Source organism: Alexandromys fortis, unplaced genomic scaffold (genome assembly GCF_014885135.2).
Source record: "Alexandromys fortis isolate MF-2015 unplaced genomic scaffold, M_Fortis_MF-2015_v1.1 scaffold_21, whole genome shotgun sequence".
NCBI classification, from domain to species: Eukaryota; Metazoa; Chordata; class Mammalia; order Rodentia; family Cricetidae; genus Alexandromys; species Alexandromys fortis.
In genome coordinates this window covers 4,295,793-4,312,252 of record NW_026067905.1, presented here as the reverse complement: position 1 = coordinate 4,312,252, position 16,460 = coordinate 4,295,793, and the positions used below count along the sequence as shown (strand labels likewise).

General features: G+C 39.1%; 1 protein-coding gene across 6 annotated transcripts in view; it reads left to right on the top strand.

The window, feature by feature from the left end:
• Nucleotides 1-16,460, top strand: part of Pik3c2g (phosphatidylinositol-4-phosphate 3-kinase catalytic subunit type 2 gamma) — a 364,020-nt gene that overhangs the window by 248,693 nt on the left and 98,867 nt on the right. For 5 of the 6 annotated variants that reach the window (XM_050135167.1, XM_050135166.1, XM_050135168.1 and 2 more), the window contains exon 26: nucleotides 10,970-11,126. In XM_050135167.1, coding sequence (XP_049991124.1) covers nucleotides 10,970-11,126 — 157 coding nt within the window. Of the gene's footprint in view, nucleotides 1-4,607; nucleotides 4,793-10,969; nucleotides 11,127-16,460 lie in introns of those variants that run through there. The other variant, XM_050135170.1, reaches the window with a different exon arrangement.

Here is a 16,460-nt window from a genome sequence, read left to right as displayed (position 1 = left end):
ATGGGGGTTTAGTGTTCATTCTGTAAAAGCATGCTCGCATTGACACTGTGGTTATATTGCTAGTGTGTGGTTTCCCAAGCTACCTAATTACACGAGGTTCTCTCCTACTCAGTGGAGACTCCAGATTTGCCTTCCCAATTAACTCATGGATATTAGATAAGAGACTTGTGTCCTTACTGCTGGGCAGCAAAAATGTGCTTTCTGGAATGTAGGGCATTTGTGATTTCAAGGAAAAGGTAAGCTTAAGCATCCCCAGTGCACCTCAGCCATTTGTGCCTGTGCTAACGATGCCATTTGTGATTAGGGGAGTGCATAGCTTACAGACATCTTGAAAACAGCACATCTTAGTGATGCTATGTGTTACTTCACAACCCAAATATTTCAATTTGACAAAAGTAATAAAAATAATCTTGATAATAGTGTTGAAGTGTGTCTCATTACCAGGTTCTGAATTTCAGTTCATGTACCAAGTACATCATTCAGACACTCAAGTCTTTCATACTAGTGTCTCCGTGCTTCCGTTTACTGGCTCCTATCAGTCTCCCCACTGAAGGAAGTGATACTGTGGTGCCCATAGATTCCAGCAGACACATTTTATGGTCCAAAGTCCATGTCAGGCGCTGGTGTTTCCATTCCACTCTGCATCCCCCACCTCCATCACTGGTATTGAAGCCTGTAGCTCTCTTCCCGGATTGCTGTGGCTTTGATACAGGCACAAAGCATGTGTTGTGTATTGGGGGCTGCATCATGGAGTGTGAGCTCATATTCTGTGAGAATAGTCAAAAATAACTTAAAAGCCTCATGCATACTTGACGTGTGATAGTTTCCAGAATCGAGACAGAAATGCTGCTATTTTCTGTTTTTGCAAGTGAAGGCAGAGAATAGTTTTGGTTGTTACAATGTGTGTAAGTGTGCCAGTCAACTGTATCATAACCCCTGGATGTTGCCATGAAGCTTCCATTTCTCCCCAACCTCAACACAGCTTGTTCTCCCCTGCCTTGGGACAGGTGTAGTTTCTTTAGTTAGTGCCCTGTGTTACACTTATCCCATATTTACAGTTTTGATATGTATATAATTCATACATTTAAAACATACAATAAAATGCCTTATAAGATGTTAAAACAGGGAAGGATGCCAAACCCAAGGCTACGTCTGGAAGTAACCAGGGTTGCTATCTTTGATATAAGCATATTCTTTTTTAGTGTTTAGCAAGCAGATCTCTACACTGTTTTTTTACTTTTACCATAAAAATATTAAACAGGTGGAAATAAAAAATCCTAGAATGATTGACTTACTCATGTCTATTCTACAGATTTTAGTATGACCATAGACTTCCCCCACTCAGGCTATTGAGAGGAAGCCTGTGATATTATCTAGATTATATGACTTACATTTGAGAAAGATGTTTCTGGAATTATTGTGCCTTAAATAATTCATGTTTGCATTCTTTAAAGGGGAAGCCTTTTAAACAAGGTACACCTTATGGCTGAATCTATATTTCAGTTCAAGGCACAAATGCATCATTGAAACATGGCATCTTAGTAGCATCTGGTAAGACACTTGGAGAAAAGAAGGCAGAGATCCTACATATTTGTTACCAGTTGTTCTCAATGGTAGTAGCTTATAAAGTTACAGAATTGCTGCCTAATTTGGTTATAAAGATCGGTGGGCTACAGATACAGCTCGGTAAGGTAAAGACAGTTTTCCCACCAACGCTGATAACCTGAGCTTGATCCCTGGGATAGAATACACTCCAGTGAGAGCATGTGCATGCGCACACATAGATAGATAGATAGATAGATAGATAGATAGATAGATAGATAGATAGATAGATAGATAAAGGGTTAGTGAATTTTGGAGATGGCTATTTGAGTAAGAAAGTTCACTGTAAGTATGAAGACCTGAGATAAAATCCCTAGGACTCATATTTAAAAAAATCTAAGCATGGTCATGTGTGTGAGTGTAACCCCAGCACTGTGAAGGGCAGTGGTAGGAATCTCTGGCCCTAACTGGCCTCCTGCTACCTTTATTTTCAATGAGAGACACTCTGTCAAGAGAATAAGATAGAGAACATAAAGTAGAATACCCAATATCCTTTTCTAGTCTACACATGTGCATGCACACATGCATGCACATGCACACACACACATAGAATAGTGGATATTTACATATATAACATAGGCACATGAGAAGTTGGATGTAGAAGGAAAGGGAAAAGGCCTATTTGTCTTCTGAGTAGCCATGTGGAGCTGGAGGTGAAGCACCTCAGAACTCAGTAGCCCTGCACTGCTAGAATGGAACAAACTACACAGCCAGCACACTGCCTCCTCCTGTCTATCAGTGGTACTGCATTCCAGAGATTGCTTGGCTTTTGCACTCTACAACACATTTTGTGCTCACACCGCCAGTGCTCTCATTAGAAGACCAAGTATAGTCCATACTTTGCTGAGAAAAAGCTATCCCGACAGAGCCTGCTTTATCGTGGAATGTCAACTTCCCACACTTACTTACATCAGCACTGAAACCTTTGCCTTCCTAAATGGATTTTTCCAGAGCTATTTCCTCTCCTCTTTTGATGACCATTAGAGTCTCAGCAATCTTTTCAGATAAACTGAGTCTAGAAAGTTCAAACAACTTTGCCCCAGCACAAGTCTTCATGCTGCTTTGCTCAACTTCACTCCTCGAAAGGTTTCCTGTAAATACATATTCATTTTGTAACGTTATCAACTGGGGTTTATTCTTTATTATTTAATAAAACCTGTACTGACTTCAGCACTACTCAGTTTTCCTTTTTCTTTGTTTATCAGAAGGTCTCCACTATGTCAGCTCTTCCACTGCCTTCTTCGAGGCATCTACATCTCAGAAAACCCTCCTGTGCTGCCTTCTGCAAAGCATTCTCAGTGTCTATCCAGAATGGCTTCTTTCTCCTGAAGCATCTGTAAATGGAGGTTTCTTTCCCATCCACAAGTTCCCTAATAAACACTCAGAGGATTATATTAATTATAAAAGTTTGGCCGATGACTCAGGCTTACTATTAACTAGCTCTTACAACTTAAATTAACCCACTTTTATTATTCAAAATTTTACCACCAGGCTCATGGCTTGTTACCTCACACCTTGCTTCCTCAGTGACTGCTGGCATCTTCCTGACTCTGCCTTCTTTCCTGTTGTTGCTCTGCTTGGATTTTCCACCTTGCCTTATTCTGCCTGACTATTGTCCAAATCAGCTTCTTTATTAACCAATGGTAAATTATATATATGTATATATATATATATATATATATATATTTCACACCATAAAGAAGGGCATCCCACATCAGCCATCAAATGTTTGCCTCTCCAAGATGCCTTCTTCTCTTGTTTCTCTACACTTTTCAAGATACTGTTATCATTTACACCCAGATAATACAATTGAGATGTCAACAACATCTCTTGAAATAGTTGTAGATTCATATGCAATTATTATAAGCAAGACAAAGAGGTCTTGTATATTATATTATCTGTTTTTCTTTACCAACGGTAAGATCTTGTAGAATTATAATTTATCACAATAAGGTATCAAAAGTGACAAAGTCAAGATACACAAATGATTCTGCCCATCACATCCCTTATGGAGCCCCTTCATGGATGCACCTGGCTACCTCTCATTCCCAATCCTACTTTATCCTTATCTCGTGACAATCTTCCATCTATTGTCCCTTTCTACAGTTTTGTGATGTCAAGAATGTTATATAAATGGAATCATCTTGAATGTACTATTTGAGGATTTGGGGTTTTTTTTTACTGCAATATAATTATCTGGAGAATCAATGCAAGCTGTTGTGTTTTCAAACTGTGCTTTTGATTGACAAATAACATTCTACAATCAGAGTATAATGCAGTCTGTGGAACCATTCATCTGTTGAAGGACATCTGGATCCCAAAGGTCTCTAACTCGTAGGACTAAATCTTCAGTGAACAACTCAAGTGTGGAATTCATGAACATAGGTCTGCATTTCTCTGAGATAAATGCTCATGGTTGTAAATGTTGGGTTATAGGGTGTTTGCATATTGTTGTTGATTTCAATAAGCTGATGACAAATAGTTTTTCAGAAAGGAAAATAATGTATCAAAATGGGACATTGGGCACACATTCTACCAGCAAGGCTTGAGCAATCCAGTTTCTCTACATCCTTGTCACTTTCTTCACTCATACTGCTAGGTGTCTTCTGCCATATCATTGTAGATTTAGTTTGCATGAAGGGAAGGCATGCTGAATATCTTTTCAGGTGTTTATTGATTGTCTTCATATCCTTAAACATAAAATGTCTTTTTATATCTTTCGTGTATTTTCTAGTTATGGCATTTGATTTTTTAACTATTGAAATTTGAGAATACTTTTATATTCTTCGTGCTAATTATTTGTTCTCTTTATCATTTTCAAGAATCATTTTCCCAGATTTTAGATTTTTCTTTGCAACCTTCTGACACTGCTTTTCACCAATGTCACAAACACACCTAATTCCAGAAAGGATATGTCTGGCCCTCAGTCCCAAAACCTCTCTTATTTTTATGACAGTTTTAACATGTTGTGTTTTATATTAATTTTTAGTTTGTTTTCCTTTTAGATCAGAGGTTTACATCAAGGTACATGTGTGTCTCTGGATCCCAATTGTGTCCAAAGGCTACCTGCTATCCTTTGAACTGTGTTCACCATATCATCAAGAAACCGTTGGCCATATTTGGGTAGTTTGTTTCAGTGTTGTATACTCTATTTCACTGACCAACATGTGTAGCCTTTCAGTGGTGCCCACAGCACCCTGCTGTGAGGTAAGGGTGCCACCTTGCAGCCTGGTAAGATGTGACATATATGTGCACAGGTAGAATTGAAATCCCTATTTCCTCTAAAAATATTTGGCTGGAGAAGGTTGACTTTGTTTTAAAATACTCTGATGTATTAGACTTTCCTTTTTCGTTCTTTGGCTAGGGAGAACAGGTTTTCCTGATTTTGTTTTGTTTGTCTTCTGTTGTCTGAATTCACTGATATTTCCATATCACTGACTTCTTTGGGTTCATATCTGAAATTTATGAGGCAAGAGACATGCAGGAAGGTTGTAAACCTGTTGTTCCTTGACTTCTGACATCATTGGGTGCTGTGTCTGTCATTGTCAGGGACTCTAATGCGATAGTTGGGTAGCATAAGGAAAGACGGTCGTCAGACTCCCAGGAATTTGCCTCCAGCCTAGATCTTTTCTCTCACATCCTGAAACATGTGTTGTAATCTCGGTCATCTGCTTTAGTAAGTCTCACATGGATACAAATGCCCGTCACTCAGAATGATGCTCTTCAGCCTTCCTGCTACACAAGGAGGAGAACCTACTTGACATCACCGTTTCCTCCTGTGGCAAGCCATCACATCATCTTATTTATTCTTTTGGAACATGTTTTATGTCTTTCCACTTCTCTGCATCTGTAAACCACAAACCCCATTCTAATATAAGCTATTATCATATGAGATCAAAACTTTCTACAAAAAGCTCATCTGATCTTTCCAAATGCACCCTTCTTATCTCTTCATATTGCAGATAGAGCAATATTTTCATAACATTGTCGTTGTTACTTGGTGCATTTAAATTGCCTATATAGCGGTGTTATTTTGTGGGGAGAAGAAATAAGACAGGTCTCACGTTTACAAGGCTTGTTGCAAACTTACTATGTAGCCAGGATGATCTTAGATTCCTGATCCTCCCAACTCCACCTCTCCAGTTCTGGGACTACAGTTTTCTCCACCTTGCCCACATTTATGAAGTACTGGGAGTGGAATTCAAGGCATAGTGTATAACAGGCAAACAGTCTATCCGCTGATCTATATCTCCAGACCCTAACACAATGATTTTGAAAGCTCCTTAACCTTACCCGGAGTTTTTGCACATTCTATTACAGAGTCTATCAAATGCCTACTGGTTGTTTACTGTAGTGCTCTGACATTTGGAAGTCCAAACCTCTAGGTTGAAGTCACCTAATGAGCAGCAACAGATCCTGAATGTCTGAGTCCTCATTGGAGCAACCACCGGTAAACCCTTCTAACAGTGATCTTGGTATACTAACAACTTTACACAGATTTATGTGTGTTGTGCGGTTACATGGGGATCTGACACAAAAGTAACAGTAAATGTCAAATATGAATAACCTATCATTTCTTATGTTGAATAAATTTATCTCCTTAATAATTACTATGTGCTTATAATATATTCTTACATTTCCAAGAATATCAGCATTTTTAGATCACCAAGCCACTCCTTACATCTGCTGGAAATCTAGAAAATATTCTCAGCATTTTTGCAGAATGCTAGTTTAGGAGAAAGGCTAGTCCTATGTTTATACCAAAGTTAATTTTGGAAACAGAGTGACAGAATCATAATGAGCTTACTCTGCGGTTTCCCCACATAAATGTTAAATTATCACCAGCTATTCACTATATTTTATTTTATTTTCCATATGTACCAGTGCACCATAGATATATTGTTTCAGGTGTGAAGGCCATTAAAGGAAGGAGGAGTGCTTCACTCTCTCCTGAGAACCACATATTTCACTTCAACTTATTTTAAATCATAAGATTTTCAGCAAGAAATAGGGTATATTGAGGAAGATTTCTTTTAAAATCATTAATATGTTATTTTATTTATGTTGTATGAACTTGTGTAAATATGTGTGTGCCTGGGTACACATGCAGAACTCAGAGGACAAGTTGTGGGTTCTCTCCTTCCATCATGTGGTTATCAGGGATCTAATGCAGATCTCCAGATTTGGTGAGAAGTGCCTCTATCCACTGAGCCACCTTGCCAGACTGAGAGGATTTATCACAAGGGAATTATCTTAATATTTATCACTGAATCGGGACAAGAAAAGGGAGAGTAAGTGGGAAGGAGAAAAGGAAGGTAAGAACACAGAGAGAGAGAAAGAAAGAGAGGAAGAGGAGGAAGGTGTGGGAAACAAAAACAGTCGAAAGGGTAGGAGGACAGAAACAAAAGCAGATAGAGCTGGGACAAGCATTGATATAGCAACAAACCTGGAAAACAATTTATGCCCTGGATTTCCAATAACACAAAACTTCAGAGAGAGAGAGAGAGAGAGAGAGAGAGAGAGAGAGAGAGGCCTCAAGTCCCTATGTCTGTGATCTAGGATTAGGTTCACTTTTGAGTCAATTCATAAAGCACAGCACAGCAGAAGCTTGTGTATCACCCAGGGACCAGATGGAGCCCTTGTTGTAGCTAATACTTTCTTTCATTTGCAGAAGAGTTCTAGTGTAATTCTTATTTTTATAAAGTTTATTGAAAACAAGCAAAAAATATAAATAGGGAGGCTTTCATTAGTTGGGCTCCCTAAACATTTCACCTGTGATATTTACACAGTGAAATGTTTCTTCAATATTATTCTTAGTTTACATTTTCCCTAATGTGGATGCTTCGCTCAGGTACTTGAAATTCTGTGTGGGTTTTCTGCACCTGATTTACCATGACAGTTGCCTTGCCGAGAAAGAAAGGGGTGTCATTTCATGAAGACAGAGCCACGGCAAGTTTCCAGGAGAGATCAGTTTGGCCAGCTGTAGTTTTATCAGCTTTAAAAGAGAAAAGTACATCTGGCACACTAGAAATGTTCAGGAATTTGTAAGATATTAGACTTTTCTAAAACTACTTTCAAAACGCTATTCACAGTATAAGACAGAAAAGAGCAAAAAAAAAAAATTCTGTAGATTTGTTCCTGATTAAAGAACCCTAGGATATTTGTGGTAGTTTGAATGTAATTGGCCCCCACTTCCATAGGGACTGGCATTATTAGGAGGTGTGGCTTTCTTGGAGTGGGTATGACCTTGTTGGAGGAAGTGTGTCACTGTAGGAACAGACTTTGAGGTTTTATACACTCAGGATACTGGCCAGTGTGTCAATCAACTTCCTGTTTCCTACGAGGTGTGGGACACTTGGCTATTTCTCCAGCGCAATGCCGGCCTGCATGCTGCCATGCTCCTTGTCACAATAGACTGAACTATAAGAGAGTCCCCTCAATTAAATATTTTCTTTTTTTTTTTTTTTACCAACAAGACTTTTTATTAGTTGACTTTTATATCTTAATTTAACCAATTTCTAGTAATCTGTGTATCTCCCTGAGGCTGTGGCTTACTGGATAATTTTTTTTCATTTTTTTTTATTTTATTGAGAATAAGAAAAAAAAAGTTTCCGCCTCCTCTTAAGAGTTGCCGTGGTCATGGTATCTCCTCACAGCAATAGTAAACCCTAAGACCATATTCTTAAAACTACCGAAACACCGGTGCATAAGGCACTTTTCTCTTGCTGTGAGGAAATGCTAGGGCCAAAAGCAACTTCAAGGATAGAAGGGTTTACTTTGACTCATGCTTCCTGTAGGACAGAATCCCTTGTAGTGGGAAAGGCAGGGCACGCTGGCAAAGCAGGAAGCTGGCTGACCATATTTTCATATATCAATACAAAGCAGAAAAAGAATAAAAAGTGGCGAGAGGCTATAATATCTCAAAGTCCAACCCTGGCATGCATTCCCTCCAACAGGACTCCACTTCCTAAAGGTCTCATGGCATCCCCAAATAGCACCACCAACTGGGGAACACATATGTCAATCACAAGTCTAAGAGGCACATTCAGTCTTTAAAGCACCACAATTAGCGAGAGTGAAAACTATGAACGTATAAGATCTGTCAAATGTCTAACAAAAGAAAAGATCGATGTAAGGACCTACGTAGTCAAGCAGTTTATAGTGATTAAATTAAATCCTAAACTAAAAAGCGAGAGGTGTTGGCATTTTTGAGTGTGAAGACGGAGGAAGGCTTAGCTGTGACAAGATTCCACTCTGCAAACACTCTTGGCTATTTGAAGACTTACAATAATATCCAGCAGCGATATCTAAAGTGTACCGAGAGCTTTCTATGTGGCAGTAAGTGCTTTTCTGTCATTTAAGCTATGTGATCCTCTCAGTAATGTCAATAATCAAGTGTCCCCATCCCAGTTGGTAAAGAAAGAGATCCAGGAATGGAGACAGTAAGTCTCTCATCAAAGGCAAGAGCAGTGATGCTCAAAACCCAGATTTGAGATGTGGATCCTGGGGCCTGCAGCCTGGGCTCTGTGCATGGAGCCTCCTCCAGCCATAGCAACTCAAAATGCACAGCACTCTCCATGAACCAGGCACATAAATGTTTCCCACATTGGGCCTCTTAGAAAGTCTAACAGCTGAGTGTTTGGTATCCAATTTAAACTCTAGAAAATGAAGTCACAGCAAGTTCAAGATTAGAACCTGTGCTTTTATCTTGTGTTTCCATCATCTCTTCTCCCAACTTTGCTGAAGTTTGGACCCATAAAGTGCCTCATAGCAAAATTTACTGATCATAGTTTAAGAAGTTAGAATAGAGACTTGAGAAGTTTTGCTCAGTGTGGGTGTTCAATACATTTTATTGAATAAGTTATTGGTTGAAGAAAGGCAAAACAAGTCAAGTGTCAGTTTTTGTTATTCTAACCTCTCTTGAAGGTCAGCATGTATTATAAAATACAAACTTTATTATTCTATTTTGAGACAGGATCTCTCCCCTCTAAGACCAGGCTAGCCAAGAACTAAACATGTTGCCTAGGCTGTCCTTAAACTCATAGTCTGTCTTAGCCTCTGGAGCACTGGGATTCACAGGTATGAAACACAGCACCAGGCTTTAAAGTTACACTTTAGAAAAACCACGGCCAAACACTGTTTTAGAAAATGCTTTGTTTGGAGCCAGAGTTCACTGTCTCAGATGTGCTTGCAAAATTTTTCATTTGAGTTCTCATACTTCAGAAAGGTCTACTTAAGTCATATCGGTGGGATTTCCAGCTCGACTATGTTTTCATTAAAACAGCGATGCCTGTATCAGCACAGGACCCTGTTCTGTTCTAAGGAGACTCTGAACCCCCTCTCAGTTTCTTCAGTTGTAACTTGGTGCAGCCTTACTTGAACCCGGACTATCACATTTAAAACGCATTTCATTCTGCTTTTCCCACAACTATGACCCCTCTAGATGCTGTTGAAGACTGTAAGACTAGCTGCTGTAAAATCCTCCTCATTGATATAACTACTGAGACCTCATCAGATAAAGAGACCTCTGCCCATCTCCCTGCTTCTCTTACAGATGCTAACACTTCGTCTCAGAATGATCTTGTCTCAGATCACCGTTTAGGAAATGTGACTTGCTTTTCCACCCGTGGACTACAGGGGGCAGTATGACTTGTGTGAGAACATGGTCTGCAATGTGCCGTGTGCTCAATGTTCTTACTGAGTTATGTGTGATGTGAATTATGGCTATCTTTTTTAAAAACAACTTTCTGTTTGCTAAGCATATGACAGTAAATTGGTTACATCTGTTGTTCTTGTTGCTTCATAAATTATCGTTTGAAAGAATTTGTTATTATAACATCTTAACTTTTATCCAAACTCTCATCCTAAAGGAGTCTGGCTTTCAATTAAAGAAAGATGGCTTTTCGGTCACTGTCATGCCGAACTTAAGTTCTGTTTTATCATCTCGAAATGCATCAGTAAATATGCTCTTGGTAACAACTTTGAGTAGTCCTAACTTGTATTGTTCATTAGAGAAACTCTTCTCTCAGTAGATACATTTTGTCCAAATGTAACTGGGAATTAATTTGAGACAAAATAGATGGACATAGTAGTGCTCCTAATGCTTTCTTCTCATTGCAGCAGCGCAGTTAGCCAAAGCGTACTCTGTTTTTCCACTCATCCACAGTGACCCCACACTGGACTGAGAGAGAGAGAGACAGAGACAGAGACAGAGACAGAGACAGAGAGACAGAGAGAGACAGAGAGAGACAGAGAGACAGAGAGAGACAGAGAGAGAGAGAGAGAAATGCATTGTGGTAACTTCCTTCGATAGCCCTAAAAACCACGTCTTCTCCTCATGATCGCTATTGTTTTTTTTTATTTATAGGGACCGAGCCCCTTTCATTTTTACTTCAGAGATGGAGTATTTTATTACCGAGGGTGGAAAAAATACACAGCATTTTCAAGACTTTGTGGAGCTTTGCTGCAGAGCTTATAACATTGTCAGGAAACACAGCCAGCTGATCCTGAGCCTTCTGGAAATGGTAAGTCCCTTGGAGAAATAACAACAGTCCCGAGCTTCATTCGTGTCTCCTCCAGTGATCCATTTCTCCTAATGGCTTGGACTTCCCCCAAAGAGCTTTAGAGATGGCTCAGAGGTTAAGAGCACTGACTGCTCTTCCAGAGGTCCTGAGTTCAATTCCCAGCAACCACATGGTGGCTCACAACCATCTGTAATGATGTATGGTGCCCTCTTCTGGCCTGCAGGCATACAAGCAGACAGAATACTGTATACATAATAAATAAAAAAAAGTTCTTTAAAAAAAAAAAAAGCAAAACAGAACGGAGTGAGCAACAGAACATGCTTCTTGACAATTTAATGTTAGTTCAGCGTTGCCATCTCCGACACTGCCATCATAGGATGCATTCAGGGGAATTCCTGGCTAGTGTTGACTGAGGTTCAAGGAAAGTCATTTTTGAAATAACATCTTTGATTGCATTGTCCCCTTTCAAAAAACTACCACAAGAATATGTGATTAACATATAATGTCAACTTCACGATGAAGATGAGGCAGACTCATCCTGACTCCCTTGTCTCGATATCTATCTGCCTTTGAACACTTAACTACTATTCAGACTAATAAATGAAGAGTCAAGAATACAAACTCTGGGGTTGGAGAGATGTCACAGCAATTTAAAAGCACAAACTTCTCTTGCATAGGACCCGAGTTCAGTTCTTAGCACACTCATTGGGTGGCTCCCAAATGCCTGTAGCTCTAGCTCCAGGGATCTGATGCACTCTTCTGCAGCCAACAGGCACCTGCATGCCAATAGGCACACAACTACATACAGATACATACATATGCATTTAATTCAAAGCAAAATAAGTCTAAAAGTGTGGCTGATTAATTAGTGATTGGACTGTAGGCTGATGCATTTAGTGCCATATATCAGGTCTACTAAGCTGTGATCCTATCTTCATTGGGTCACAGAGAACTCCATGTTTCATACCAGAGCTCACTGCAAAGAGATGAGGAATAGTCATTGTAGAAAGACCTGCGGGCCTGTTTTTCATCCCACCCGGCTCCCACACAGCTATCTTTGCCCCAGAAATAACAACACACAAATTGTATTCTTTTAATCACTGCTGGCCCATTATATCTAGCCTCTTCTTGGCTAACTCTCACATCTTGACTAACCCATTTCTAATAATCTGTGTATCACCATGAAGTGGTGGCTTACCCAGAAAGATTCAGCATGTCTGACCTGGCAGCTGGCCCAGAGAGGAGAGACATGACGTCTCGGGTTGGAGAATCATGGCAACTAACTCACTTCCCTTCTTCTCAGCATTCTGTTCTGTCTACTCCACCCACCTAAGGGCTGGCCTATCAAATGAGCCAAGGCAGTTTCTTAATTAACCAATGAAATTAATAGATTAATATATGGCCTTCCCACATCAAGTCACATAGTAAAAGGGAAGAAGAACCCAATAGAAATATCTTTTGGAGAAAGATGTGGTGATTTCTTTGAGAGCATATATCCAAGGGAATCTGCTGTTGGAGAATAGCATACCACTTGTCCATCAATGTGTGATTTGGAGTTAGTCAAACACAACAGCCTTGGAGCTTTCAATTCTGCAAATAGTTATTAAGGAGACAAAATTAGTGTTTAGAGATTTTGAATGCCAGCTTGGCACTTTAATGGTTATATTCTTTGGATGTACTTATACTTAACCCTAAATATGGTTTCCTTATTAAATGAGGATAATAGCTCTTACGGAATTAATGGATACGTGACCTAGTAATGAATGCATCATATGGACCAGACATTATTCTAAAATATTAATAGATTATTTTTTATAGCTCTAGTTCATAATTAACATAAAGAACTAATGATAGTCTGCCATATAGTAGAGTTTAGTTAATTAATTCAATAATATGAGATCATGGTTAATTTAATTTAAATACTGTCAGGTTAGGGATAAATTTCAGTAGGGAAAGTGATGACCTAGCACTGCAGACAGTTGGGTGTGAGGAAACACATACATAATCCCAGAATCCCAAACAGAGAGGGAGGGGCAGGAGGACCAGAAGTTCAAGGTCATCTTCAGTCACAAAGCAACTTGAGGATAATTTGGACTGGATGAAATCCTGACTCAAAGTTCAATCAATCAATTAAAAGGTTATTTCCAATACAGCATCATACATGCATGTGAAGAATTTAAATTTGTATTAGTATTGGTTAAAGCTGAAAATTCAGTTTTTCAATTTCGCTAGTTACTTCTCCACAATTCAGATTTTTAAACGCATCCTTCTGTTTTTTTTTTTTTTTTATTGTTTGTTTGTTTGTCTTTTTGTTTTTCCTGTACTGGGAATTAAACACCAGGTCTCAGGATCTCCAAGTTAACTTTCCAACTTCAACCAGTGATTCTTATTTGTTGGTCTGTGTTCTAGATCAAAATTGTGTTAGTCTCTACTGCTTTTATAGCTGATTACATGATACAGAGAAAACTTTTTACGTACTAAATCCTCAAAATTGCCTTTATTTATATCCAGGCACTATCAATTCTAATGTCCTATTAACCTCAGGTATGATCTAGTTGGATTTTCCAAAGATCTTAATCATGAGCTCTCAAGGACCTACTATGTGTCAGGGACTGTAAATGATAAGCTAACATATAAAACCCAGAGTCTTACATTTTTCAGCTGAATAGTAATGATAAAATTTGCATATATAAGTAACAGGTGCCCAGTGTTTGTAAGTGATAATGATGCTATAGAAACTGCAGAAAAGGAGGAGTTCCATTTCCAATGACTGCTTTAACCAGACGCAGATGTTCAGAGCAAAAGCCCATAAGTAGAGTTTTATTGATCTGTTTCTCCAGTGACATTAAATTATGCTGGATGACAAGCGTGATAGGCTAATATGATTACAGATCATCTCAGTGAAGAGGAACATCTTGTTGAGACTTTTTCTTTTGTTTAAATAAACTTTCTGCATTCCTTTAAAAATACTCATCAAGGTAATTAATCATTAAATAACTTAAATGTTAGGCCAGGCTTGGTGCCTGTAATTCTAGCAGTCAGGAGGCTGAGGCAGAAAAATTACAGCTCCAAGGCTATCTTGTCTCTAACCATAAAAGCAAAAATGTAATATATTTAATTCAAAGAAAATAAAGGGGCTGGAGAGATTGCTCAGTAGTTAAGAGTGCTTGCAAAGGCGTTCAGTTCCCAGCACCTGCATCCAGCAGCAACTTATCAAGACCTGTGAATCCAGTTCTGAGGAATCTAATGCCTCTTCTGGCCTCCATGGGTACTCGCCCACAAATATGCCTCACCCCCCCACACACACTACATTTTAAAATTCAACATATAGTGCTTTAATCCTGTTTTGAAATAATTTCTCACATAAATAATGAGTCCCACCTGCCTGAGATTTAGTTGAATCTATCTTGACTTTTAGGATAAGGGTGATACATTAGCAGTTGAGGTCGTGCACGTGTGCTAAGTAATAATCTTAGATTTAGACTCTTGCAGAAACAGAAATAAGAATCAAAGGCAATGCAGACTACTTAATCCCACAGATAAATCCGCACACAATTGCAGTTGTTTCAGTTTCCGCTCATATACTTCCCACCTCCCCTGCTTTACTCCAGTGTGTATCATATGGGACTCTTTAGATAAAGTCTTCAGTGACTATTTCAGGACCACACACTCTCTAACTAAAGCTTCCTTTAAAAATTAAAACAAAGCTTAAGTTCGTGAAAACTTGCTTTCTACATACACATTTAATATGGCTTTCTTCCTCCATTCTGACTCTCATGTTGACATGTTGAAGCACGGTTCAGTGCACTACACCATGACCCAGTTACAAGCTGAGAAATGCTTGGCACAGGTCATCGAGGCTGGGTTCTGTGAATGATAGATACCCAGGATCACGAGGCATGGGCGTTCCGTGGGTTCAATGTGGAGTTAATGACCCATCCTCGGCAGAAAGCATCTTGTTGCCAGATATCTGCAGTGCTTTTGTTTTCTCATGAGGAAAGCAAGGAAAATTTAATCTATTTAATTCCCATCTCGCTTAAAAGCAACATCTGTAGGAGACCCAAGTGTGTTGCTGGCTGAGTTCACTAGCATAAAAGCCTGTATTTCGTCAGCTTTTCTCCCATTAAAGAAAATCAATATCAACTATTATGGAAGACTCTCAGAGAACACAGGGACCATTCAACCAGCTTCAAATGTTTATCACTCCCATTATTATATCAGATATTTCTCAGTGGAAATCTTTCTAGAAGGTAAGGAAGAGGCACTGCTTCCCTGAGCGAAGTTACCAAAATAGAGCAGACTTAGTAAAATAGAAACAAAAGTGCTGGCCTTAAAGACAAATGACTCATCCATCCAATGTTTGCGTCTGTTCATACCTACCTGTTACAGCTGCCTTCTCCCTTCCCCACTGCCACAGACATCCACTTCACCTGTGCACTCCAGACAAAACCTGTGAACAGACATAGTTCACTAGGATGAGCTATGGAGCCATCCATATTCTCTGGTATTACCATACTCACAGAACCTCTGCAAGGAATGGGAAAAACAAAGTGTGGATATGGGACTTGTTACCATCAGTCAGTCACATGATGTAGAGTTGGATTCATCTGGTTTGTCAGAGTCTAAATGTGTCAGCTTGTATAGATAGATGATTAGACCGAGATGAATAGACAGACAGACAGACAGATTATGGGCAGAGGAGAGAGTAAGTATACTATATATCCCCATAGAAAGTATTTGACAGAGTCCTGACAAAGCTATTGTGATTCAGAGAAATGAGAATGTAATTCAGACTCCACAGAAGTCTGTTCATAGCAAGTGGATGATCCTGTAGTAGTTAAAAAGAGAATCCTCCTCAGTTAGTTCAAAGATGTCTCTGGAACTCCTGGTACTGGAGATAGGTTTAAAAGCTAATCTAGATTTCACTTGCCATGGGAAATGTTTCTCTGGGGCAGATTTTTATATTTATTAGTCAATATTAAATTTGCAGGTAGTGGAGTTTTAAAGCCTAATAACACTCAGTGTTTTTCTAATCACTTATTCCCCCATCCATGTAGTCATGATCCATAAGATATTCATTAGATACCAATTACGTATATAGCGCCATGCTAAACAACATAAGCAGTCTCAACACTGAGTAAAGGCCCACTTTCCCTTCTCAAAGAACTTCTAATCTGACATGAACAAAACACAATCAGAACTGGAAGATGGTACTTTAAAAGAGGTTGTAAGCAGAGACAGCTCTTTCATTCCCAGCCACCCAGACCCAAATAATCACACAGAAAATATATTAAATACAACACTGCTTGACTGATGACTCATGCATATTTCTAG